At 36.9% G+C, this 27,395-nt stretch overlaps 2 protein-coding genes across 7 annotated transcripts in view; one reads left to right on the top strand and one right to left on the bottom strand.

Annotated features, from left to right (window-relative positions):
* The window catches only part of LOC117417311 (astrotactin-1-like), a 192,444-nt gene extending 185,406 nt beyond the window's left edge, over positions 1-7,038 (bottom strand). For all 5 annotated transcript variants that reach the window (XM_034029362.3, XM_059034897.1, XM_034029365.3 and 2 more), the window contains exons 1-2: positions 6,951-7,038; positions 6,443-6,776 (exon numbers count right to left, since the gene is read on the bottom strand). In XM_034029362.3, the coding sequence (XP_033885253.3) occupies positions 6,443-6,749 (307 nt within the window). In that variant the 5' untranslated portion in view covers positions 6,750-6,776; positions 6,951-7,038. The remainder of the gene's footprint in view (positions 1-6,442; positions 6,777-6,950) is intronic.
* Positions 7,039-12,433: 5,395 nt separating this feature from the next.
* Positions 12,434-27,395, top strand: part of LOC117416566 (BMP/retinoic acid-inducible neural-specific protein 3-like) — a 47,548-nt gene continuing 32,586 nt past the window's right edge. For both annotated transcript variants that reach the window (XM_034027731.3, XM_034027732.3), the window contains exon 1: positions 12,434-13,391. The gene's annotated coding sequence lies outside the window, so the exon portion shown is untranslated. The remainder of the gene's footprint in view (positions 13,392-27,395) is intronic.

The following is a 27,395-nucleotide window of genomic DNA, read 5'->3' as shown; positions in this document are numbered from 1 at the left end:
CAATTGGTTTCGTATAGGCTACAGGTGCTGGCCAACAAGGCACCGATTGACCATTCAGCAATTCAAAATTAACCCTTTCCTAACAGCACCTGCAGCCTATAACCTCAATTAACTCTGTGTTATCATGGCAGGCTGGTTCCAAGCCCAACAGGAATTCCCCCAGTGGTTTGCTATGGTCCCTCTGGGTCGGATCCCAGCCTGCCATGAGTGTCCCCTGTTGGAGTAGCAGTGAGCCAGCTCACAATATATATGTGGGTCATTCCAAAACAAATCAACCAGAAAAGGGGCATTTTGTTGCCCGACCATCTCAGATTTTGCAAGAAAAAATTCATCTGGGGGTTTTTGGGCCCACTGAGTTCAGAAATGCTAATCATTTTTTTATTTTTTTATTTCCCCTTCAAGCTGTGACCTGGCAAAGGTGAACTTAAAGTGAAAAAGAGACCCTGACCAGAACAATCACCCTGAGCTCAACTTAGACGCTTCCATCATGTGTAGCACCTCGTTTGACTCGTAATGAATAGGGCTTTCAAGAAAAGAATACTAGGAGCACCTAACTCACTTTTGACAAGTTGCCAGGCGAAGGGTAAATGACGAGTTTTATTCGAAATTCAGCCCAACTTTACCCTGTAGAGGATGTGGGTCCTAAAATGTTAGTATTCCTATAAGAACCTTAGGGACCACTCTTCCAAATTTTGTGAAACACTCTTGGTTTCAAATCCCCCCACTGGTCATGAACCCCCTCTGAAATTTGAATTTTTGGTATTTCTATCACGTTTATTACCTCCTTCTAAAATGCATACACTGTCGACGTGGAGTGCTGCATTTCATTACTCATCACTGCAACACTCATGTGCTTAGGTTCACCGTCCCTAGTGTAATGATTGTCTTAATAAAGATTTTTAACTGCATACACACTTGTTTGTTTTGATTACTGTACTGGTGATTGGGGGACATTTTAAATATCAGGTTATTGTGTGAGAGTTTATACCGTCCATCGCTTACTGCGGGTGAATCACGTTAACACAAACGCGCCCGTTCTAAGTGGTGGCAACTGTATAGAGTGAGAGATATATATATGTGTATATATATATATATATATATATATATATATATATATATATATATATATATATATATATATTGTAAATTAAATTTGTCATTGTGAGACAGTGCCTTGGACCTTGATAGTCAGTTCCCTGTTGTACTCAGTGAACTCACAAAATCCTTGTCACCTAATAAGAACTGTACCGGATTAGTTAAAAGAGCAGCTCCAATTACCAGCAAGAAAGCAGTCACTTTAATACAAGATCATTGCAGCACATAGTATAAGTCAAGTAATATATTTTACAGCTTTAAAACTCATTGAATTAGTACAGTATTTTTTAGTTCAGATGGGAATGTTCCTATTAAAGCATGTAAACAAGCCATGGCAACATTTAACAGGTATCCTGGGATAATGCATGTTTGTATTTCAGCTTGGCTTTTACAGTAAACAGATGTACCAATAAGAAGTTGGTACAAATTACAAGCTGATTGTCTTTAACGAGACAGGGACATGTAAAATGACTAATTAAATCACCTAATATCCATTATAAAATATTTACATTTTTTTCACTAAAATACATATTGTGAAGAAATAGTATAAGTGCAAGTCAGGTATTTGTAATGAAAAAGGTCACAGTGGCACTTTTCGATGTTTCAGTGTAGACCTGGGTTCAAACTGGAACGGGCCAAACACCATTGTAGATTTGGCAGTACAGATAAAAAAAAAATGTTGTATCCATTTAAGGAACAAAAACATCATTTTATCTGACTAACCACCTGCAACTAATTTGTTTGTTAATTTTTAAAATATTTCCTGTCACACAAAAATTCGGTACCAGTATTTAATTTAAAATTGTGGTTGTTTTACTTGTTTTTGTAGCGCAATATCTTGAATAATGAATTAATATTATAAAATAAAAAAAAATCTTTGCTGTTATATTCGGGGGTTCAAATTGAATTGTCAAAACTGCATTGCTATGCAAATTACAGTAACAAAATTGTAACACTATAATATTCCACAGGAGCACCCCATATTCCAAATATTTTTTAATTTTATTTGTATTTATTTTATGTAATTTCTAAATAAAAGCAAGTTGTATTCGTAAGCAATTTAGAAATTCTTTAAAACGCCCCAGAGCCTGAATTCTTTAAAAGTTTTTCTATATTTTAGAAACGACTTCTTAGAGAACTCACGGCAAAATCCAAATTTAAACATTCATTAAAATGACTTATTGTGAATATGTAATGCACACCACAATTTGTGGTAAATAGTGATCTAGAAAAATAAAAACTAAGTACTGTTCTCCCTGTTAAGGTGTAAATAGTTTCACTTTAAATCTAATGCAATATTACATTAAAAAAAGAAGGATGGATCTTTTACAATAAAACAGGTACAGTAGATAGATGGTTAGATATCAAGTTACTGCAGTATACCATGGTAAAAGCATAGTAAAGTACAGTAAATATTGTACATACACTAGTATAAGAATGGTAAAAGAATAGAGATATACTGTAAATGTGTAAATCAATGACTTATTAAAGTAATGTCAGGCCCAGGGTGTTAAGATAACAAATCGTATTCTGAATTTGTTCATATCTTTGAATGTTTTATTGTTAAATTAATTGTATACAGTATGACGCCCTGTAACTGCTGTAAGACTGGTCTAAGAAGAGACCATAGTAGTGACTGAAGAGTCACTCACTTGATTGCTTTGTTGGTCAAGAACCTGAGTGATACCAGAAAATGTACCTAATATTAAATAGACACTGTTCTATAACCCACACACCTGGATTCAGTGAAGGTTAGAATCATCAAATAAAAATAGGTCTGCTTAAGGCTATAGGGCAACTGTAATCAATTTGCATTCTACCTTCACTGATTTGCAGGCAATTTTGTCTGGCTTATTAAACCAAATTTCCCCTTGTGGGTGGCATGATAATGCCATGCCAAACAGAATGAATACAATCATGCTGCAGCTGCCCTCACAACACAAATTCACTGAAACTTGCAAAACTTCCCGAAATGTAATGCGGCAGTTACTTACATAACTCCATTTGGGGAATCTATTTAGCCTCTATAACTTCTAATCTTGTTCTTGAACATCTTTTTTGATTTCAGTTACTGTAAAGACTGAGACACTGACATCAGCACCATGGATAGTACCATTGCCATATAAAATACGTTCACCTAACTGTTATACCTGCATCAGGGCCGAGAGGGCAGTTACTTCAGAAGGTCTAGAGTTTAAAGGTGATCAGCCTTTGATGATCGGCAACACTGATATATGTGGGAATACCTCAACAGAAAAAAAAAAAAAAAACTGAGTACATTTGACCATACCATTTATAATTATAATATCAGACATAGCACCTTCGATTCCTAAAGCCAGCAGAGATGGGAGGGAAGATGGCCAAAAAACAGTTTTTCTAGTAGAAAGTGGTGTTTGTAGCCTAACAGGGAGTGTTCTCAACCAATGTCCCCGACAGAGACTTTTTGCTTCTTTTATGAGACATTAAACTAAGATTCTGTCTACTACTGTATGTGAGTGTCACAAAGACGGCCGGAGTGGGTGGCGTCAGACCAGAAGCAGGAAATAAATAAACAAAACGAGAGGTAGAGTTTGGTGGAGCTGAGCGAATGCTTTCGCTCAGCATTTAATAAATAAACAGAACAGAAAATAAAAGGTTTGAACACAAAACAGGACACGGCACTTACGCCAAAATAAACAGATAAACAAAACGAACAGACACTGACACACAGGGACGAACACTAAACAAACACGTACCACGTAGCAATTGCTTCTCTATTGATTATCTCCTCACTCTCTCCCGTTCCTTCGCCCTGAACACACAACCCCGAGTGAAAGAAACATGCATCTATATATACTGTTGTGCTGGGATTCAATTACTAATTAATTATTCACTTGAATCCCAGCACGTGAATTAATTCTGTGCAACCCCATGCTCACATATTATTACATACTTTAAATGCACGTGAAGTGATAGTGCAATCCCGTGCCTAAATATAATTATATAATTTTAACTCACACGTGAAACACAGACCCGTTTATATCCCGTGTACCAATGACTATACACCAACATTTACACACGCAACACGCAACACATAACACACAAATGCACACAGGGGCGGGGCACATTGCCACAGTGAGTATTAAACATTCCATGGCACTATTTTTCACACCAAACCAAGCTAATTTATTTCAATAAGACTGCTACCCCCTCAACCCCATACATCTGCATGAATACATTCAAATAAATACTAGATTAAAGCAAGAGATTGCAAGTTAATTAGCAGACACGGACTGCACGCACAATTAAAAAATTATAAAACATTTAAAAGATGTTCAACAAAAAGGAAAAATACAAATTTGTATTAGTTTCATGTACAAAGAAAATGTACAGTTTGGTGTGCAACATAGAATAGATGTAATTAGGACTCCAATATGTGCAGCTTTCCCCAATTATTGAGAGGTCATGCTATAAACCAAAGTGTAAGATGCACAGTCATTCTAACATTTGAAATTAGAAACATTTTGACAGAAAATAAATACATAACTAGCTGTTATTTTCACATTTCATCCAGTGCACAATTAAGTAACCTCACTTTCCCTTCAACCCATAATCTTTCAAGTCAGAAAGTGTCAAAAGATAACACAGTTGTTGTTTTTTTTTTAATATCCTTCACTCAACAAAAATTTCCAACTTTAAAAACGTTGATGAAATGTAGCTAACTGCAGCGCAGGTCATTAAAAAAGCAAAATTGTCTTTAAAATTAAGTGACTTCCAGCAGATTACACTGAGCAATAACTGACCAAGTGCTAAATAAGCAAAATATATCAATGTAGCATACTAAATAATTCTGGGGCAGAACAGAATAAGTGTCCTGCCTTTCAGCTGGGGTTCTAGTCGTGTGGTCTTAAGCATGCTGGTTCCAAGTGAGTACATGAGCAGCTTTGTGTAAAACTTACTGTAAATGGAGAGGCCTTCCACCATGTGTTAGCCCAGGGAGAAAATGGATAGGAGAAAGCCACCAGCTTCACAAAGTTACTAGGTTCCAATAAAGTGGCAGAACAGACTCAGAGTATATATTAGAAAATGTGAGGTCAATAGGCTAGTAATACATTTTTACAATCAAAACTGCAAAAACTGAGGGGACTACTAAACTAGAATGTGTTTGTATCTTTTGCTAGATGTGTAGAAGAGCGTTTTCATTTTGGGTGCTTATACTAACACATAGTGTAACATGACCTGAACAACTGTTGAGGGAAAACATAAGCACAATTTGAATTTAGCCTAATCTTGGCCCAAGTAAACTGACAGGTCCTGAATGGTCTTAATATTGTGCCTTAATCCAGGCATCAGGGAAATATTCTATATGTTTTATTTATGTATTGACTTATTTATTTACTTTTTAATATTCTAACTTCCTAACTCTTTGGTATATTTGACAGACGCAGACAAATCAATCAGATCAGCAAAAAGAGGCATCTGTGATGAAGGCCCGGCTTTAGTGGAACCTTCAATCCAATACCTATGTGTACCAATCAAAGGACATGTGACATTTCTGCCTCACACATGTGTTTGATGAGATTCATGGAAATGACTTTCAGTCACTGTGGCCTTGGAGTAAACTGAGGCAAGTGTCAGAGATAAAAAGGCCACCAGTATTTAAAAGTGTAGAAAACCTAGGCCAATTGGCCCTGCTCTATTTGCCAGATACCAGTATTTTCTTATATAGCCTAAAGCCAGGGCTAATCATGTATCAACTTAAATGTTAATTGTACTGGACATCATCATTCAAAGCCAACTCTGTCTGGCACAAAACAGTGAAGTCCATTTCAAGTAAATGCAATGAAATGTACATAAACAGTAATGCAAAAACAAAATGCCTTAGTATAGTCTATTTCATAAATGCTTTTGTATTATATTACCAGTAATATCTGCATATTTGCAGATCCCATTGGAATTTGCGCCACATGCCTATTGAGAGGGTTTTGGAGAAGGGATGCAAACCCCCGGGACCTCCCTCTCTGAAGCAGGAGCTGATATCGGGCTTGTCTTCATATTTGATTGCGTCACCTACCAGACCTGACCCCTGCCCCTGTGCACGCTACACTATTGCACACATGCTTTTCAAACGTATATTATTTATAGTAAAAGAAAAATCTGTTTTAAAATACAAAGTTCATATTAATACCGCTACATGAAACAAGAATGTTATTTTATGCATCTCCGGCTCATCTGTCCAAGCTGCAGCTAAAACAATTGACCTGTAGCGTACACACACAAAATAACAAATAGCCTATATACCCTCACTTTGACAGGACGTCTACGTGCGTGCAGATGTGAATAAATAAATAACAAAGCTAGAACATACCCAGCACAAAAAAGGGCAGCTCCGTGTTTTCCAGGTCATCCACCACCACTATTTCTCCAGGAAAATCGTTCCTTACAGAGAACAGGAGCTTGGGTTCCGAGGCAGACGGGCTGTGCATGATACTCAAGTCGTTCTCCCTCAAAAACGGCAACGCGGAGACGGTGACACTCTTCATTTTGCACTCCAGGTCTTGGGACTGGTCCTCCTCTGCTTTCAAAGCGGGAATACCTGCGAGGACCATGGCGAAAATCCCCAGGAAGCAACCGATTAGTCTACACCACAGCCGAAGCTCCATCATCCCCGACATTACGTTGCTTGTTCCCTGGCGAAGCAGCTGCAGTGTGTCAGGGAAGCGAGATAGGGAGGAGAATTAGATGCTAAACCACTGGTCTCAGGGTTGCTATCTGTGCAAAATCAGCACTGACAGCTTTTTTAAAATAAACTGGATTCTTATTGGAAATCTATATGTGGATTTATTTAGCAAACAATCTATTGAAAATATACATACCGGTAGTTCTAGTGAATCCAGTGCCTGTGTAAGAATATGGTGGTGAGCCACATAAACTGCAACGACAGAGGGATGCAGCAACAGGGCGGACAGATTGATATTACAATGGTATTTAGCAGATAACAGAACTGGGGTTCTTAACTACTGAACACAAAATTAAAAACTTTTTATACTTTCAGTTTACACTTAAGTTGGATTTAATATGGATAGTCATTATCTGATCAACAATACTTATATATCAATAACACTGCATGTCCTTCTGCACTGGCATATTTGTAATAATCTACACTTATTTGAAATAATCTACACTCTCCTATTCTGTGGGTTTTTAATCTCTAGAAACCCTGAATATGCATCAAGCATAACAAATTGTCAACAAATACAGTATACAGTAAAATGATCTGCCATCGCTTAGGTGAACAGACTGCAAGTTAATTGACCTTAGTTTAATTTGCAGGACTGTTTCTTGGTACTCTCTTTTGACAAACTGAGCTAAAATAGGTCACAGTGAGACATACAATGAGAGCTTTTGTTGTATACAGTATTAATCCCAGTTTAGGAATCCCTTCCCTGCATTTAGATGATCCACAATTTAATATTTTCATAAGCTGATTCCAAATATCAACACAGTATGCTAAATCATCGTGCAGTTTCAGATTTAAAGCGTACTGTTAGTGGTTTTATCATTTTAACTTGTGAAACACTGCAGACCGTCAACATCAAATGTGTTTATTACATTGCATTGTTTACATTTAATATCTATTTTCCTTTTATGGACGTCACAGATACATTTATATTCATTGCCCAAACTACTTATATTTTATATTCATATTGTAAGTTGTCAATAACTTCAGTATAGCACTGGTCAATAGAGTATGTACAGTATATGTACTTACTATAACAAATTTTTATTTAGAGGCCCAATAGACTGTATTTAAGGGGTTGACAGATTATCACAGTTACTGGCCTCTTATGGTGTATTAAGAAATAAGAAGCTAATTAATAACGTCTTGACTGGGACAAACTTTTTGGATTAGCCAAGTATGTCACATATATTATTATTAACGAAAAAGCCACTGGAGACCAGGAGAAGAGAAAGCCAAGCTTGGCCTTCTTGTTGAAGACAACGGAATAGATATCTGAGTGTATTCAAATCTGCACAGTCCCACAATGATGCTAATTAAGGAGTAGGTTTGACAGCACTAATGAATAGAGTTCACTGAAGGTCTGATAGACTGTGAGCAGGGACACTAGACTTCAAAGTCCTGCCAATGCATCTTAAACCTTTCCTACATAAAATGCCCTTTGCTGTGTCATATTTAGTGTGCATAGATGAGGGACTACATTTGCTATATACTGGTTTGGTGACCTGTCCCGAATTACCGACACTGCTATCTACTTTAATCCTAAACCTTTGTCAAAGAAGTTTTTGAAATCGTGTAGCGGCTTTGTGATTTAGCTTCTGAGGACCACTGAATTCATTTGTATTTGAACCCCAGGAGGCTTCAGAGGCGAAAGGCTATTGCATTGCCATTCTGCACCTCCAAGTTTTCCTGCTGTATTCTTTTGTTGTTTTTTTCAGTTGTGGTTGGCATTTATGGCTATAAGGGTCCCCTGTGATATGTCTCAAAAAGGGTTGTAGGTAAAGTCATTTTGCCCAGAGAAACTTGTTTGTGCAATGCCATGTTTCTTACAATGAGAAACCATTCTCCAAAGATCTAGGATCAACTGTCCTGACCAGTTACCATATCTGTTTGCCGACCCAACCAATTGTTTGGGGAATAACATCATTATATGAGATCCAGCTGGGCTGTTGACAACTGCACAATCTATTCTGATCAGACTATGTTCTTCTCTGTAGGGAGAGAAATATCTGTGAAACAAAAATGCATTGCAAGCAAAACAGAATAAAATAAAGTGAAAAACAAGTCTACAGCTAACCCTAATCCTAATCCTAATCCTAACCACGACTGCAATAGGTGAACTGTATGCCAAGTGGAACAGTTTCAAAACCATGGAAGATCTACAATACTGCCTCCCTTTAAAGCTACATTAACGCAGCTTGTGTTTTTCCATATGAGTAATGCATTGCCCCTCTTATTGCTGAAGACAATATAAATATATTTGAACAAGGTCAAGAAAGAGCAGGTTCATTATATACAGTATAGGGAGACAGAATTAAGATCTCCCTCTGCTGTTAAGAATTTTTCAAAAAAGACCACTCTGTTATAATGTGCAGAGGGTAAATAAAGAAGAAAAATCATCTGAATTTTATGAAATTGTTCTGAAAAATGTAAATGTGTCTTTATGCCTGAATATTTCATGTGACTATCTAATGATCAACCCATAGTTATTTTTGCATAAGGATGACACCCTGTTTTACTCTCTCCTAAGTTATAATGATTCTTTATGGTGATGTACAATGAGCAAAGTAAAAAAATTAGGACAAAAAGAAAATAAAAATAAAGAAAAAAGGCTGCAGTGACATTTCATTATTGTAAAACAGTGGTAGGATTATTTAAAGGCACCATAATTCTCAGATCAGCACTCAGCTCTGTAATATATTAAAAGTATAACAATATGCTTTTCCATGTACTGTAACACATAATGAATATGCCTGAGCAGCGTTAGCCGCTTTTCAAACAATATGCAGCAACGCTGAAGGCATAAGAAAAAATGTTTGGTAGAAAGGACCGGGGGTTGACAGGGGTGTTAAAAAATGGTTTGCCTTGACTGGGCATAGCCATATAGAGTAAGCAGTGGATTAATGTACAAGTCTAATTTATTTGATGATATCAGTGATTAGCACTCAGTAAAGAGAAGGTCAGGTAGAAAGGTATTCTTTATCCCTAATAGGGCAGACACATTGCAGGTTTGCCAGGCAATATGGGCATTCAACTGCTTTCGCTTCTGTCTGTATTATTGGAATCTAGTCCAATAGTACCAAACCAGCATTCACTGTTTGCTCCTTGTCAGAACTAGAAGTAGGGCTGAATATGGTGATTCAAGAAAAAAAAAAAAAAAAACAGTACTGTAAATGTTGAGCAGATTATTTAAACAATGCTCCATGGAAAATATATTAAAACAAGATGTATAATGGTTGTTGCTGTCTACACGCATTTTATAGTGGTAAGGACTTGACTTAATTATTAGTTTATTTAGCAGACACCTTTATCCAAGGCGACTTACAGAGACTAGGGTGTGTGAACTATGCATCAGTTGCAGAGTCACTTACAACAACGTCTCACCCGAAAGACAGAGCACAAAGAGGTTAAGTGACTTGCACAGGGTCACACAGCGAGTCAGTGAGTGAGCTGGTATTTGAACCGGGGACCTCCTGGTTACAAGCCCTTTTCTTTAACCACTGGACCACACAGCCTCCTAATGAAGACAATGGATTATGAAAAGAATATACATTTATAAAACAAACACGTGCCATGCCTATAAAAATACAACACCTCCCTATAAGCCTACATTTCAGGCTACATTTCCTACACATCTGTGACATTCCCCTAGTTGACATGTGATGAATACACATGATCTTAGTCCTGTGGTAAACCAATGAAACAATGATGACTGGATGACTGATTCCCTTTACACAATTGCACAGCCCAGTCTAATGATGCCCTGTTTACTAGCTGGGGGTTACAGTTTGAAATTATAATGGGAGGACAGGGGAGCAAGAGCACTAGACAGTTTTCGTTTGGAAGTAGATGCTGTAGGAATGTTTTTAAATCATCAAAACAGATGGAACCTCAGTTCAATGTGTCTTCCTAAGGCCAGTGTCCCTTAGCAGCATGACCGCCTGACACTCCATGTTACCGAGATGGAAGATGGAGTAGGTCCAGGTTGTGTCCTCAGAAGGCTTTGAACATGCAACCGCCTGGCTCCGAAAGACAGGAGCTTCCTCCTGAGCAAACAGCATCTGGCTCTCTTTGATTGGACCGTGGAGTGATATGATAAGAAGTAAAAAGATCAGAGTGGTTTTGTGTCCCAGTGTTTGACCATCTGTGGCTTAGTGGTTATCATTACTATTTCTAATTTGGGGTGAGCTGGGGAATAGCCAAATGAGGTCTTGAAATGTCATTATGTACTTTCATTGATACCCCAGTGTGCTTATTTACATATTAATATTGCTTGATTGCCTTGCAGAATAATCGTGATATTGAAGGTGCAGAAAAGCAAGGTTAAACTTATGTTGTCTGCATATAAGCACTAAAACAGTGCATATGTAGCACCCGGGAGGGGCACTGGTTCTTTCTGATCGGAGATGGGATCAGCCAGCAGAATACCAGAAAGAAAATAAACTAGACCCCATCTCCAGCACTCCTCTAAAACCCCAATGCCTTTTAAAATACTATTTTAAAAACACATAAATGACAGAATGGTGACCAAAAACACAGGCAGGGAGATACGCCCTTAAATTTTTTTCCCATCACCCACCAAATCAAACTCCAATTCCTTTACTCCTGCTGGCTGCACGTTCAGCCTCCACTCCAAACAAACCCAGGTTCACATCACAATGGACAAATCAATCTCTCGAATGGGTGAAATCAGGAACATTTATACCAGCTGATCAGCCCTCCAAATCAATCAATTTACACTTATGGGAACTGCGAACAGGGGATCATTAACGTGTTAGTGTAATCAGTGCAAATCTACAGAAAAGTAACATGCCAAAATAAACATGCTATATACAAGGTGATAAAATCAAAATGACAACATTAAATAAAAAGTGAATATACTACAATAATTAATCAAACGTGCCTATTTTAATATGATGTGAGCAACCCCGTTACATTAGATGAGGTGTATTGGTTTCATTGTTGTTTATTTGTGAGCCATGTCTCCGTGCAGGTATTGAGCCGCACTGCCCTTTAGTTTTAAATTGTAATTCTGTATTTAGTTATTGTTTCAATTAACGGGCAGTGCAACCTCCCTGCCGTGACTGTGTATTCTAGATCTGCCCAGTTTGTTAAGTATGGTTTACCACCTATATTTAATAAAACAATGTTCATTGCCCAACATAATAGTGTGGTCTAGAAGAGTGCAAAGTGCCCAGCATAGGTAGCTAGTCGGCATGATAAAAATACAAAGCTGTGTGAGGTAGGTTAGCTATTCTTAAAGAGGCAACAAGAAAAAAAAAATTGACCTGGCAATTTTCTGAATACAACAAAATGTATTTTAATTTACAGATTAAACATATAGATACATGTCCATCAATAAACAGGAGGCGTTGTCAGTACAAATCTAGTTTGCCAGCTTTCACTACAAATCTGCAGCAGCCAACTAGCTAAAACACAGGAGCTTTATCTAGCCTTCATTATCCAGCTTGTCCCTCCAGGCAGTAAAAACACACCACCCACCAGCTTTCAAACCCGCATTTACAGAGCCAGCAACCAATCACAGATGGGGTGGGTGTGGCTTCAGGAATCAATTGGATGAGGATTGTTGAAAAGAAAGACATACCTTCCTGAAAGACACTCTGGGGCAGTGCTTGTGTGTGAATCATTGAACTACAGCACAATGCTTGAAAGCGCATGATGCCTGGTACAGAGGCTACCCAAGGCACTTTTCTGTGAAGACAGGGGATAGATACTCAAAGTAGATGCCATGCTGTGATTGCAAGGTGTGTTTTTTATTTTTTATTAAAGGGAGCAAGAGAATACAAATACTCTGGATGCACATCCTCATGCTACTTAAGGATATTTTCTTTTTTTCCTGAAGGATATCGCTGATTCTTTAAAGCTATACTATTTATGGTAAATGATTCATAGCACAACTGACTGAACTGGGGTCCAGTGTTAAATGGAGGTTCAACGCTTTTGATAGAGTCTTGAATTGGCAACAGATTACCCGTTCAACATGATGCTATCTACTGATTCAGAAAAACAAAATTTGCATTAGCTGTCAAGCAGAGACAAGTATACCAGGTTCCACTAGCTAATATTCCAGTGACAACGACTGGATTACAGTATCCACATCTTTACAGTTTGCAGCTCAGCAATTTCAGGTGATGCATAGAACTTGCAGCATTCCAAGTGAGCATTAAGACGACACACAGTCAAGTATTTCTACTTGTGACTGAACACTCAACTTGATGGAGTTCTAAAAACAAGCCCAACTGGTGGACCATCCTCTTGAGACTCAGTTTAGTCTCTACTAGGACCAGCTGGACCTGTATTGTTATTGATAGTGACACAGAAAATCAGGCTGTCACAGGTGCCTTTAGTACACGATAAGGGCATATGATCTTGAAATTATCTTTACTTTCTTCTTCCAAGAGACATCAGTTATTTCAATTTTCCTGTCTTTGTCTCCTGAGTTTGGTGGAAATATTTTCTCCACTTACCTTCCTGAAGCTGAGAAAGAAATAGCCTGCATTTTCATTGAAGATATTTTGAAATCGAACAAAATAGAAAGTGCGGCACACAGGGGCTTGTAAGTATAACCTGCTTTCTTTGAATTTCCTGTGCATGACAGGGGGAGTTGGAACCAAGTACAGTACTTAGCAGTAATTTGTACCAACATTTGCAGGCATTCTTTTTTTTACTTCAGTTTTGTGTGATCGTGTTTCTGTGGGGTTTCTTTTGATATAGATGTATTTCCCCACTTGCATTAGCTCTAGAAAAAATGTACAGGCAGTGTTAAACTGTCATTAACCATTTAGAAATGCATGATGTTAATAACAATGATTTAAATGTAATGATTTTTCTAGCTAGTTCATATTGTATAACAAGCCACACAGTTTTGCATTGAGAAAAAACAAATTTGGTTCACCATGGAGCTTTATGGAATGCATAGTGCAGCAGAAGGAGAATAGATTTTATAAATCCTCTGAACTGCACTCACAGGGTCTTTGTTACCTATTCTGTTTGTGTTTGCTCTTATGAGAGACAACCTCTTTAAAAACAAAAATATGATGACTTCTTCCTCCAGGGAGTACATCTAAGATTAACAATGAACTAAACCACTGCTACTGTATAGCTTCTTTGCTGAATATCTTGGATATTTGCCTGGTAGAGCTGTGTGGGCTTGCTAGATGGGTAGAACATGTAGGAATTTATTTTAAAATGTCCCTACTTCCCAGTAAGCATTGACATTACTCCCATTTAAGCAGTGAACTTCCTTCTGGTCTGTGTGCCATGGTAGAGTTCTTGATCAAAACTAAGTGTATTAATACTTTTTTTTACAGAAAATAAACACTATTTGTAAAGCAGTACCTGCCTTTCATTCTCATGGGGCAAAAACAACCCTAATAGCTGTAGTAGCAGATATTGGATGGTAAAAAACATGTGCCCAATAAATATTTTGTAGTATCAAACTAATTGTAATTATACTGTAGTTAAATAGTAGTTACATAATTAGATGCATCAGTCCATTTAAGGTGATACTATATTTTTTGTCATTGAGGTGACCCACACGTGGGTATAGTGTAGCAGTACATTATCTCATCTTTAACCGTTCTGGAAGGGATGATCTCTGGTCACCTAAATATGCCATGCTTTGCCATAGAGGGCACTGTATGCTTCACTGCAAAGTTCCGCCAGCGGTGATAGAAGTTGGAACTGAATCAACAGCTTGATCGAGGTTCTTTCCAGGTCAGCAGAAAACACAGACTTCATTCATCTCAAGCGCCTGAATAGTATTATGAATAGAATGTGATGTCACAATTAAGGGCTATTGACATGATAGCATTTATTCGCTGCGTTTTCTATGGTAAAAAAATTGAACCTATGGAATTGAATACTACCTTTCATACTTGAGAGGTAATCGCTGCAAAAAAAAAAGTGAAATTCGCTGCGAAAAAAAAATTGAAATAGGTTAGATTTTTGGACGAAAAATGCTGCGATCACCACCCTGTCCTGCTAAATTTGGATATAATCTGAAGGAAATATGGATCGGGTGCAAGCTAATGCATAGTTATTGCTCCGAGGAAACCCTAGGGGAGTACCAGCATCTTGTGCAAGAGCTGAAATATAATGTATATATTTATATAAGAGAAATGGTGTTATTGGTAACAAATAATCTCAGTAATGTTATTGGCAACAAAAACATTGTTGAAACAAAATTAGAAATACAGACAAGACTACCAAATGCAATCATTTCAATACATCCTGATGTTTTTATTTTTATTATTATTTTTTTTTTAATAAACAATACAGTAAATGCAGGAGGATGGTACTGTCAATGCAGATGTATCAGACAGCACAGATAGTGTTTTTACATTATTGGGGAAAAAATACACTTATATTAACATATATGATTGACATTTTAGACTAACATATATGATTGACATTTTAGTTTAATTTACTGTAAATACAGTACCACTTACCTGTGTATGCTACTGGATTTAATTAGATACGTGATTTTGTTTTGTAGTTCAGTCCATATTTAATAATGGTCCACAGTATTTCATGGCATGCACTTTATAGAAGTTACAACTGGACATTTAATGGAAACATTGTGTTTATTTGAACATACCAGTAGTGCTTACTTTCCGATTTTCTCATATTTTCCCATAATTTCTGTTTGTATTCTTTATTGAGATATTTCTTGTGCTGCTTATCATAAAGAACAATATATTCTGCACTGCTGTAACCAGACATTCCCCCATCTTGTTTGTGATATTTACAAAAAATAGCAGCAAAACATTGGGAGTAAAAAACACAGCGAATAAACGCTATAGTGTGACTAGCTGTTTGGTCAGTAAAGGCTTCCCACATACCTCAGGCCTGATTTGTTTAAACTTTATACACGTTTTCAGTCATTATTGTGTTTATTATTGTTGGATTAAAACACATACACATGTCTTCTACAAAACTTACTACCGGTAAATGTAGACAATATAGAGTAAAATTAAGTGTCTTCTAAGTAGTGAGATCATTGGGAATCACAGTCTATTCAGAGTATAAAGTTAGTTTTCTTGCACTGTCCCTGACATTAAACAGTTGGTTCTCTAAGTATTTTTGTACATTTTAATGTGATCATGTTGGTACCTAGACCTCCATTTTGATCACACAAATTTTGTTGATTTTAGTTGAATAGCAAAGGGAATGCAATGTGTGACTACAATATGCACTTAATTCAATCAACCAGTAATTATATTAAGTAATTTTCACTGGTCTTGTATGGCCACCAAATGGGGATGTGCCCAAAACAAAGATGGTACTTCTAGACGTCCATATATGCAAGCTGTTGATGTCAGAATTCAAATATGATGCAAGGTATGTGGGATCCAGTTATTGCTTACATATGGTATACCACTATTTCAAAAATGCATCTAAAAACAAAGTATTTAAATATTTTAAAAACAGGAATATTCATCTATATGAGAAAATCCAAAATAATATGTTTAAGGCAACATGTATTTTGGTTTCAAATCCAGACAGATGAGGGAGCTCAATTTAATGGTGTCAAAATAAAATAACACATTGGAAAGGCAATAATGTTCAGGGTTCAAAAATATTTTAGTCAGAATGATTGTGCTAAATGCAGCAGAAGATTAGCACATAACCAATATGAAGTAATAACATATTTAATAGTAAGGTATAGTAATAGGAAGAAATTAAACCAAATTCAAAACAAAGTCTATATTAAAATCCTATCCTGTTAAAACTACTGTGAGAAATGGTCATAGTCAACCTACTTATAGCAGCATTTTTAGGCACACACTAACTGCCAATGAAAGTCAGGGTCAATGGTTACATTTACATAGCCACTGAGGCAAGAAATCTTAGAGAAATGAAGCCTTTTACTGTGCTGTCCCTTGAATGTAATTGTCGCTATTGACTGCACACATGTGCTGAGGCAATGAGCAGACTTGGTTTGAATGCAAAAAATGTAAATGACCATGCTGCAAATTATACTGGTAGAAAAGTATTCTAAATATTGAATCATTAATCATGTAGTCATGTTCCCTGGTTCGTCGCATTTTTTTGTGCTTTAGCCACGCGCTGAAAACTTATTTAGTTCAACATACAATAGAATACAGCAAGATTGATGCTAGCTGTTAACAGCTATCTCTCCTTATTGCTAATTTTCCAATACCAGCCACCGTCTGGTATTTAACATTAGCTGTGTGACCTTTTTTACCACAGAGGCCATTGTGTGAGCTATTGATCAGATCTCTGCCACTCAATCTTTAGCACTTCTAAAACATTGGCAAATGGTAAATTTACAGATTCCCCTAATACAGCAAGCATCCACCGGGCTTTACTATTGTTTTTACTCCACTTCTTACTTTGCTGTGCTGTTGTGATGGCATACCGCTCAAAGAAAACTGCTTAATGAAGAGAGAATGATTTAAATACAAAACATACATAAAAAATGACTTAATTGAAGCTGAAGCTTAGATCAAAGTATATTTGTAAGAATGGAATGTGTTGATACCATATACCAAGTGAACTGAACGGTATATTTGATATATAGTACATGTACTGTATATCATAATTTGTTTAATCTTTAGATTTCTCCTCAAAAGCCGGAGAAAGGACTCTTGGCACAAAGTCAGGTTCACTTTAAACCAAACTAGAGTCTAGAACAAAACTAAACAAATATAAAAACGATGCTTGGGAGGGTGTATGCAGTATGAAACCAATGTCAACCGCACATATTATGGTATGAAAGTGTTGAACCCGACCTTGCTATGATTCCTTTTCCTCTTTTGAACTCTGAGTGCTGGGCCATGAACAAAACATAAATACTGTATGTAAGATGCATATGCTGTATGTAAAATGTAAGAATATCATGTGATATAGTTCAGGCCATATATTTAACATCCACAATGATGATCTGGACACCCAATGGTTTACACTAAGAAAATAGCATTTGATCAAAAAGAACTTGGAGGAACTAATACATCACCCATTTCTTAATCTGGTCCAAAGAATGTAACATTTATCACCAAAGCAGATCCCATAGTCTATATTGAATTTATTATTATTTGCCCGTTGAAGGATTTGAATCTTTTCTCTCTTCAAAATGTCTTTTATACGCAGGCTCAGATAATTAAAATCAAAGGTATGAATCAGCTGCAAGAAGATGAAGCCACTGGCATAAATGTCACAATAGATCATAATAGAATACAATGTCCTCCACAAATAAATGTCCTATTTGGTAAATCTTTATTTTGTTTGAAATTTAATAATAGTAATAAAAAAAAAAACAATATTGAGACCTTGTCTGGTTTCCATGACAAAAGTAGTCAATTGATAATTTCAACATTAATTTCATAAATCAGTAAAAAGAACCTAAAACAAGTCTACCAAGAGGTTTTCATTAAAGACAAGAGTACATGATTAGAGATAAAATATTAGAGATTAGAGATTAGAGATTAGAGATATATGTTTATGTGAAGCCTTAAACATTGGTGTCTCCAAGGTCAGGGAATTTTGAGACTAAAGTCAATAAGTAGAGATCATTATATTACGATTAGAAATAACAAACATATCCACTATCCACTTACAAATAAATGGAAATCATGAAATTGCTTTATTCTTAAGAATCCAGGTTATGCAGATTGTCCATCATTTTAACATTTTAGACTTAGGGTTTAAGTATTAGGCACTGATCACTGCTGTGGTTAAAATAAATTGCATTCAGCTAGTTATTACATTACACTATATTCATATGTAATACTCTGGTGGCTGTTGCCAGTCTTTTAATACGCGTTGAAATGAAGGTCAAATGTTCACAGGCCGGCTCAGCTCTGGTTGGGATCTGACTACACTCCAGTGATACATCAAGGTACCCATTTTCAAACTGCACACATCTGAAAGGTTACCTTCCTCTGCTGTAAGGTGAGCCGTTTGAGGAGTGACCATCAATTTGTTCACCTACAATTACTGCTGATCAGGTGTGGCCATGGCAACCACTGACCTACAGATGTTCCAGCCTGTCATTGTTGTACAGAAGTAGAATCAGTAGGTACCAGTATTAATAATACAAGATATACAAAATTTGGGTTTTACAGTAAAGTTATTGATGAAGCTGTATTAAGATTATATTACATGTGACAGCCAATATGTTTTATTAACCTGCATAAGGACACACTGACTTTCCTGTTAACCTGCCTAACCAACCGGACCCCAGCAATAAAACAACATATAACTAACAACTGGAGTAAATGAATGAATGAAAATGTGTATATGAATACTTTATTTTGCTTTTCCTTTACCATCGCTTGGTATAATGTGTTGTTTATGCTATGCAAAATGGATAAGACGGCCAATGCGCACAGCTGTCTCCTAGTAAGTGTACTAAGTGCACCACTGTATTCTGGACGTTGTAGTTTATTCTAGAAACATGCCATCTGGGCATGTGAGATATCATTGGAAAGCCCCAAGTCTCCTCTTTCATTTGGTATACTGTGTAGCTCTTTCTGTTTTTGAATTACAGGCACTTGAACACGCCTACTGATTTGCTGCGCATCACAGCAGTGGAGCACTGATGAGGGGGTGGTAGAAAGCACACATACGGGCATATCTGGCATCAATGGAAAGCGCAAATCCTGCGCTTTTAAATGATGTTGAAACCAGAACGCTATCTGTTGAAGCGACCGAGTAATAGGCAACAAAAGAAATTCAGGAGGTGACTCATGTCACATGACTCAAGCCTTAGTTTTGGTTTGCTGTAGTTTTGCTCGTGTGTTCAAGACATACGATACATCATTGGAAAGCTCCAAATCTGTACTGTATGCTGCCTGAGATGTTCACACGAGAAAGTCGGGCCATACGGACCCCAAACCTAAAACAGTTAGGGAAATTCAACCGGGCTACCTGGACAAGAATTATCCTTTGCATAGTGTAACAGGATGGGTGTCTGACAACTACCTAAAAGGAAACAAAAATCAAGTCACTAGATCCACATAATAACTGATACTAAAGCACCGTGGGTAAAATGAAGATAAAATGAAAGTGTGTTTGTTGTCTTTAGGAATTTATCATTTATAAATGTACAGTAACCAACCTGAAATGGCTGAAGTGCTGTGCATTCTTAACTCCAGTGGAACCAAGCAGCAGCAGGGACCTCTACAGCCCCTGTATGTCAATGCTTTGTTCCAAGCTGACAGAAATCTGCAATGCAGACTGCCTTCATGTATGGCTTGTTTTTTAATTGCCTTGACAATTTTAAAACCCCTGTTGTTCACCACAATAGTGACAAATAAGTGGTGAGAGTCAGCAAATGAAAGCACAGAGTGGTAGTTTAGCACATTGAGTTAACATGCTGGCAAAGCAACATGGAGCAGTGCCTTTGATGAATATTAACAGTAACATGTTCTTCACAGTAAATCTGGGTTCTTCAGCCCAATTAACATTGAGTGATTAAGAAATATATATACATGAGGTGAAAAACAAGTGGAGGTTAAAACATTTTTTTGAGTATTAAGTGATCTACTTTATAGACTAAATATTAGTACCCAGTAGGTGTCTTGTTATATTGTTTATATGCTTTATATTAAAGAATGTAGTGCCTCCTAACAGCTGATGTAGCGACATCAGCACAAACACATTCTTAACCACCTGACTAGAGCAAGGTCTTTAGTTGACTGGTAAGATCTGAGTATCTGAGCCGCAATGAGCTGTAATGTAGCTTGGATTTATGGAATAAATACATATGTAAGGTTAATATCAGCATACCATCGCACAGGACTGGGTGGCAGCAAATGTTTTTCCGATTGTGATTGATCTACATTCGCTGCAGTTGAGAAACTCAGGCTGTAGTCAGTGTTATTTTCCCTCCACCTTCATTAGCACTACAATAGATAAGAATCAACATTTTAATGAAAAAATAAATACTCAGTCTTTAAGATGTGTGAGATTTGTATGTGAGAATGCAGCTATAAGAGGGACATTAGTAAGGGGAGTCTGCATTGGTCCGGGAGCCAGAACAATATTGATTCCCTAATTTATCCCACCATATCAAGCGCTTTAAGCACAGGCAGCAATCTATAATGACATAATCAGTGTCAAAATCAAATATATTTGTGCCAGAATAAGAACAATCGCCTATGGCCTCTTTTTCTAAAGTTGGTAAGGGTTTTTTTATTGGTAAGGGCAGATACTATATATGTTATATACCAGCAACTCACAGTGCCAGAAACTTTCGCTAACAAATTACTGTATAGTGTGGTCCTTACCTCCCCCAAGACAAAGCAAACATACATTTTGTACAGCTATGAGATCTTATGTAAACGATGAGGGGACTTTTAAGACTGTTGATGTGCTACTGAGAGGTAAGAAAATGGGGTTTCCTTCGATGATCTCTCCTTTATATGATTTCCTATTGCTTGTATTATAGTTGTTTTAATATGCATTGCTGCTGGCAGAGCGGTGTGTAATGGCTGCATTAAGTCACTTGGCTTTGGGTATATTCATGCATATTTATCTAGTTCAGGGGTCGGCAACTGGCGGCCCCTGGGCAAATGGCGGCCCATTTGAGGTTTGGTGGTAGCCTCTCTGAGTTCCCTTATCAATGTATTACATTGTAATAAAACATTAATTAGATCCGCTGCCTCGTCATAAAACCGCGGCACTTGCGCAGCCAGCTTCTGTGTTGTTGTTGCTGGAGTGATTTCTCATAGCAATCGCAGTCTGTCAGTGGTTGCTAGGCAACAGTTTCAAGGCACGTGAGAGAGCACGCAGCCAACGTCACGTGGAAGTATACAATTTAATAACCACATGTAATCAATGGCTTAGAACCAGAGGGGCGTAAGTGACATTTTCATAATTTTACAGGGGAGCGAAAATAAGATTTTGATTTGTTTGTGTTCAATTGCCATTTATCAGTACATGCACAGTATCAATATCATTTTTAAGAAAATTAAATATTTTTGAATTTGAAACTTCAAAAAGTAAGAATAGCACCAGAAATTTTGCTTAAAAGTTAAATTTTCCATCACACACAGAAATGAATACCCATTGCAATTTGTGGTTTTCTTCACTAGTTCTATCCCAGGCTTGTTTTTCTTCAATAACAATTAATAAATCAATATGTGTGGTCCAGTGGTTAAAGAAAAGGGCTTGTAGCCAGGAGGTCCCCGGTTCAAATCCCACCTCATGCATAGTTCACACACCCTAGTCTCTGTAAGTTGCCTTGGATAAAGGCGTCTGCTAAATAAACAAATAATAATATTTCATAAATTATACTTAATAAATACTACTGTAAAATATAATTTCCAAGATTTTCTACAATTGACATGGTCTGGTTCTTATTCTGTAGTGAATGTAGTACAGTACTGTAGTAAAATATCCACAAAAAGTTAGATGTTGTTTTACACAAAGCTTTATTTTACAGCTTTTTTCAGCCATTTTGACTCATCTGATGTCACAGCCATCCCACCATGCAACACTCAGGACCAGGAGGACGTAAGTCGCCCTCCTGGCACTAAGATTACCTAGATTTTGCAGTTGTGTCTTTATTACTTTCTCACTTTATTCAATGCAGTTTGTGATTTCAGTGAGGTCCTTTTGGCACTCGATAGATCTCATCAAGAGCTTTAATTTGATATATAATATGCAATTTTGACAAAAATGTCACTTACGCCCCTCTGGTTCTGAGGCCTCGTAATGTTAAATGGGAATAGCCAGCTAGATGGAAATGGCACTACTGTTTTGATTTACATCTGTATGAATGTATTTATTTATTTACAGTTTTTGATGATTGCGCAACACTTAAACCTTCATTTGTGTGTTATGGCTGATTTTGGTAGGAATCCACATACCTTCAAAATACTATTTGCACACTTATTTTTCATTGGAGTTTTTTGTTTTGTTTTGCTTTGTTTTGTTTGAGAAAGACAGACGTAATAGGCAGCTAGTAAATGTAAATAAAACCCATTAGTTATTTATCTTTGCTGTTGCACGGATTAGTGTTTATCATTGTTTGAATTCCATGTGGTTTTACATTGTGAATTCTGTGTGGTTTTATACTGTTGACTGAAAAGACAATAGCAGCGGTATAGCGGTAATGTCTTTAATCAAAGATTGCCATTTTTATTTTTTTTATTTGTAATAAATACAGTATAATTGTACCCCATGCTTTGCTTAATGTTTCTGTAAGTTCGTTGGTATTGTGTAGGTATTACAACCTGATAATTGAATAGAAAATTGTTCAGTTTAGTAGTGGCGGCCATCAAGCCATTGTGTGGACTGCCAGAGCGGCCCCTGGCTACGTTGAGGTTGCCAACCCCTGATCTATTGCCGACCGACCCCCTTAGATTGCTGAATTGTAGGGCAGAGCAAGCCATGGGAAACACAATGATGCAATAAAATGCAACAAAAAAATCCATGTTGATGCTGCTGTATACATTAATTAACCAACCAACACTGTATGTTTGAGGAATTCATTCAGTCTTGTATCCCTTGTTGCTGTTAACAACAGTTAATACATTTGTGATATAAGCTTTAACAGAGCGCCTTTTATGCATTTAAATGAACTTTTTTATTGCTAGGGAGAAAAGAGATTAGACTTTTGAGTTTGTGGGAACAAAGAATCACTGAGCCTTTCCTTGTCAACCAATGGATTTAAATCTTTTATCCTTTCAAAAGATTATTTTACGCAGCAAATTACACTGTCACATTGATGCTCTCTTCAGCAGCAAGTGTGGCATAATGATAGTATTTAGCAGAGATTGACATACACACTGGGCATGGTCAGAACAGCTGGGACCAACTGAACACAGGCCTCTCAAATAGGATTCATAAAACTGGATTTGATCACCACTACAGACATGTGAAGGCTGAATCCTCACAGCCCACTGAACAGTGAATCCAGTGTAACATGACCCTGTTGATCTTTGGTCCTTACCTCTGAGAGTATAAAACCATATCTCTACCTAGATCCCTGTTACTGACAGTTTTCATTTAAACTCATGTGGTAATGGGACTCTCTTTGAACCAAACTGGTACGGAGAAACTAATTTACCTGCACTCCACGCATCACAAGACTGAGTAGAAATCTGCTCACTCTTCCAATGAATTAGTTATTGACTGTTGACTGCACTTTTTTGCTGTCTGTTTTTTTTTGTGTGTGTGTTTATGATGTGCCCCTGATTTATGGTAAAATAGTAAATATTGCTGACAATTTGTGTTATCTGTAGATTCTAGCCAATGGGTGCATACCAGAGTTGTAATGACTCGAGTCAATGACTTGACTTGACTCGAGTCCCTGCAAGCAAAGACTTGACTCGACTCGACTCCCTGCTGAAAAGATGTGACTCGACTCGAGTCAGGCAAAAAAGTTTCCATCTGACTCTAGTCATTGTCTTAATGATCAAATCAATAACAAACTTATTTCATTTTCAATATATGCAGCCCCTCTCTTACACACACAGTCATCTTGTCATTTTGCACATAAACAGGTTTCTGCCATGGTTGTTAAGACCATTGCTAAGGAAATAGAAAACACCTTTCTAGCCTATAGCACTGTTCTATGATCATAATGTCACAAGCAGCAGGGAGCCCCAGAATCAAAACGTGTAGGCGGGAAGCAAAGATAGATTTCTGATCACTGATAAAAGAAAATCCAGCGGAAAATAGTGAATTTTGAGTTTTGTTACAGACACGAAAAAAACAAAACAGCAACAACATGGAGAGTACACTAAAACTACCTGCGGTGGTGGAGTTCACTTTTAATTATACAGCAGGCTGCATCCTGCCAGCACTGTAAAGCGACAATATGAATAAACTGCATTCAAAACAGCACCGGTAACTGACACTAATTTATACCGGTAGGCTTTTAGTTTTTTTCAACGGCTAAATGGAGAATCTGAATTCATTAAAAACTCAGGCACAATGCAACAGCGGTATTTTTTTTTTAATGAGTAGGTAGTCGATATTTGATATTTTAAAAAATAAATAAATAAATGCCAGGGCAAATTAAACAACACGGTAGAAAAAGCACTGATTATTTATTTTTCAGGTTTTGTTAGCACACAAAACATTTCTAATAAGTACAATTTTGCCTAGTGAAAGCTTGAAAAGTAAATAATTTAGTAAGTATTTGGTGTTCACTATTCTCTTTTTATTTAATGTATGTATGTATGGTTTTATGTATTGTATCTATTTATTTATGGACACCATATCTCATAAGGGGGTGGGTGCTTTGTAGCTAATTTTAAATGACCCTTTAAATCCAATTCTGAATAAAACATTGTTTACAGTACACATTTGTAAAGCTAATGCAAACTAATAAAAACTACAGTACAAACATTTGGAAGTTTACCTAAACTAATATTAGGTAGTCCAAGGTCAGTGCTAATCTGGGTCTGTGAAACTAGAGGTATATGTTTAGGTTTTTAGGTTTACTAAGGCTTTCTTTCCAGTCACGTCTTATACTTTATATATATATATATATATATATATATATATATATATATATATATATATATATATATATATATATATATATATACTGTATAAACTTTAACTTAAAGTTTTATGTATATGTATATTAAAGTATACAATGTGACCGGAGAGAAAGCTTAAAATAGTTGACATTTAATGGAAAGCTGAGAGGAGAGATATGTAGTACAGATTCTATGTTACCTGTGAATTATATAAAACTGAATTATATAACATTTTGCCTCAGTTTCTTTATTTCTCTATTTGTCTCCTATGTGTTAAAACCTTAAAGTAATATATCAACATGAAATTAAATGCCACCAAATTTCCTTTCATTTGGTTAATGTATCTGAAACAAAACTATATGGGAGTGTCAGTGAGAAAATATTTAGATATGTTCTTTGTTTTGTGGTATCATTCATTACTAAACATCCAACCCAATTGAGCACAGAGAAAGGGGTCTTTATACAGTGGCAAAATGTGCTTATAAATAGATCAAGGAATCAAATTCACTAAAATGGAAAGACAAAAACAAAGCAGAAACCATGGACTTTTAATGATCAACATAAGTGGGGCAAGTATGACCACATTATTGTGCATCCTAATTTTGTATTTTTAACATCTTTTTTATGTATAGATTGCTAATCTCCTTAATTTAATCTGATTAAATTAAGGTATCTTGAACTGTCAGAACTAATGACTCGAAGTGACTTCAGCCAGATTGGTGACTCAACTCGACTCGACTCGAGCGTGGCATGTCAAAGACTCGACTTGACTCGAGTCTTACTCCCCAATGACTCGACTCGACTTGAGTCCCAGTTTTGGTGACTCGTTACAACTCTGGTTAATACAGTAGTTTTTTGGGGGGGGGGTTTGTGCACACCCCAGTCTGTGCCACGATTGAATGTTGAATTTAGTTTACAATATGTGGACTTTTTTAAATTTGCATCACTGTTTAAGGAATCAGTAACTTGAGATTATATAACTTCATATTACCCCCCCCCCCCCCCCCCCACACTCTGATTTCATTGCTTTCTGTTAATTGCATTCTATAATTCTTTTGGTTCCCCTAGGAGTAACCTTGAACTTCCCTTCAGCCAGTGCCTGTCAATAGCTGTCTTTGGGTCAGCAGTGAGTCTGCAGCACAATAGAGATGATTGGATCAGCCCAAGTTGCTTTCACATTCACTCCTACAGGAAGACATAGAGGGAAAGCTTGCACATCACTGCTCATTGCTGCTTGTCATTAAAATAAAGTAAAACGTATCTCAGTAGTTTCAGAAACTTTATCTCAGTAACTCTTCAACACTTGTAGTTCCTGGGGTCAGTTATACCATCAGAGTGTTCTAAGTTGAAAATTGATCGATATTCACACCGACGGATGACAGGTCTCCGTGAATGGCTTCAAAACATGTCAGCCAATTACTTAGTAGGATATCAGATACTGAAAAGGTTTAAAGGGCAGGCTGAGAAGTATTTTTTTTTAATACATTTTTTTTTTTTTTTAATAAAATGTAATGTATGCTTGGAATACCGGATTACATTTACCCAGCAGAGTGTATCCTCTTTTATTAGTAGTTACAAATCAAGACATTTGATAGGCTCAAAAGGGTTTAAACCCACGAAATTGGCCGTGTATCAGGAGAAAAATATTTGATATTTATATAAAATAACACACTTAAAGGCGCTTGGATGCACCTAAGGCTGGGCTTGTCTCTGGACATCTGCATACCTTCTTGCTTACATCATGTGACATAATGAGTAGAAAGTAAGCAAAATAATTTTTGCTTAACAACAGCTGGGAACTAAGAAGTAACTGGGGTCTTATGTCCCAGGACACTGCAGAATTTAGAGCCAACTTATTTACTCAACAGCTGGGAAAATTTTACCCAACCCTGATTCCTGTTAATAGAGAGTTGGTATCTTCATTATCGTGCACCTGGGAGATTTTGGAGGTTTTGATGGATCTTCATTATCCATATGCTCAGAATCCTGACAGTTGGCCCAGTGGAACTTTGTATTGAGTTGTTGTTGCCGGCTTTGGTTCCTCTACTTTTGAGCAGGTCAGTGAATCAGTAAAGGGTGCCTGTGAGTGTGGTCGA

The sequence above is a fragment of the Acipenser ruthenus genome, chromosome 12 (assembly GCF_902713425.1).
Source record: "Acipenser ruthenus chromosome 12, fAciRut3.2 maternal haplotype, whole genome shotgun sequence".
Lineage (NCBI taxonomy): Eukaryota > Metazoa > Chordata > Actinopteri > Acipenseriformes > Acipenseridae > Acipenser > Acipenser ruthenus.
The sequence above is the reverse complement of the archived record's forward strand: the minus strand, read 5'-3'. Positions and strand labels throughout refer to the sequence as shown.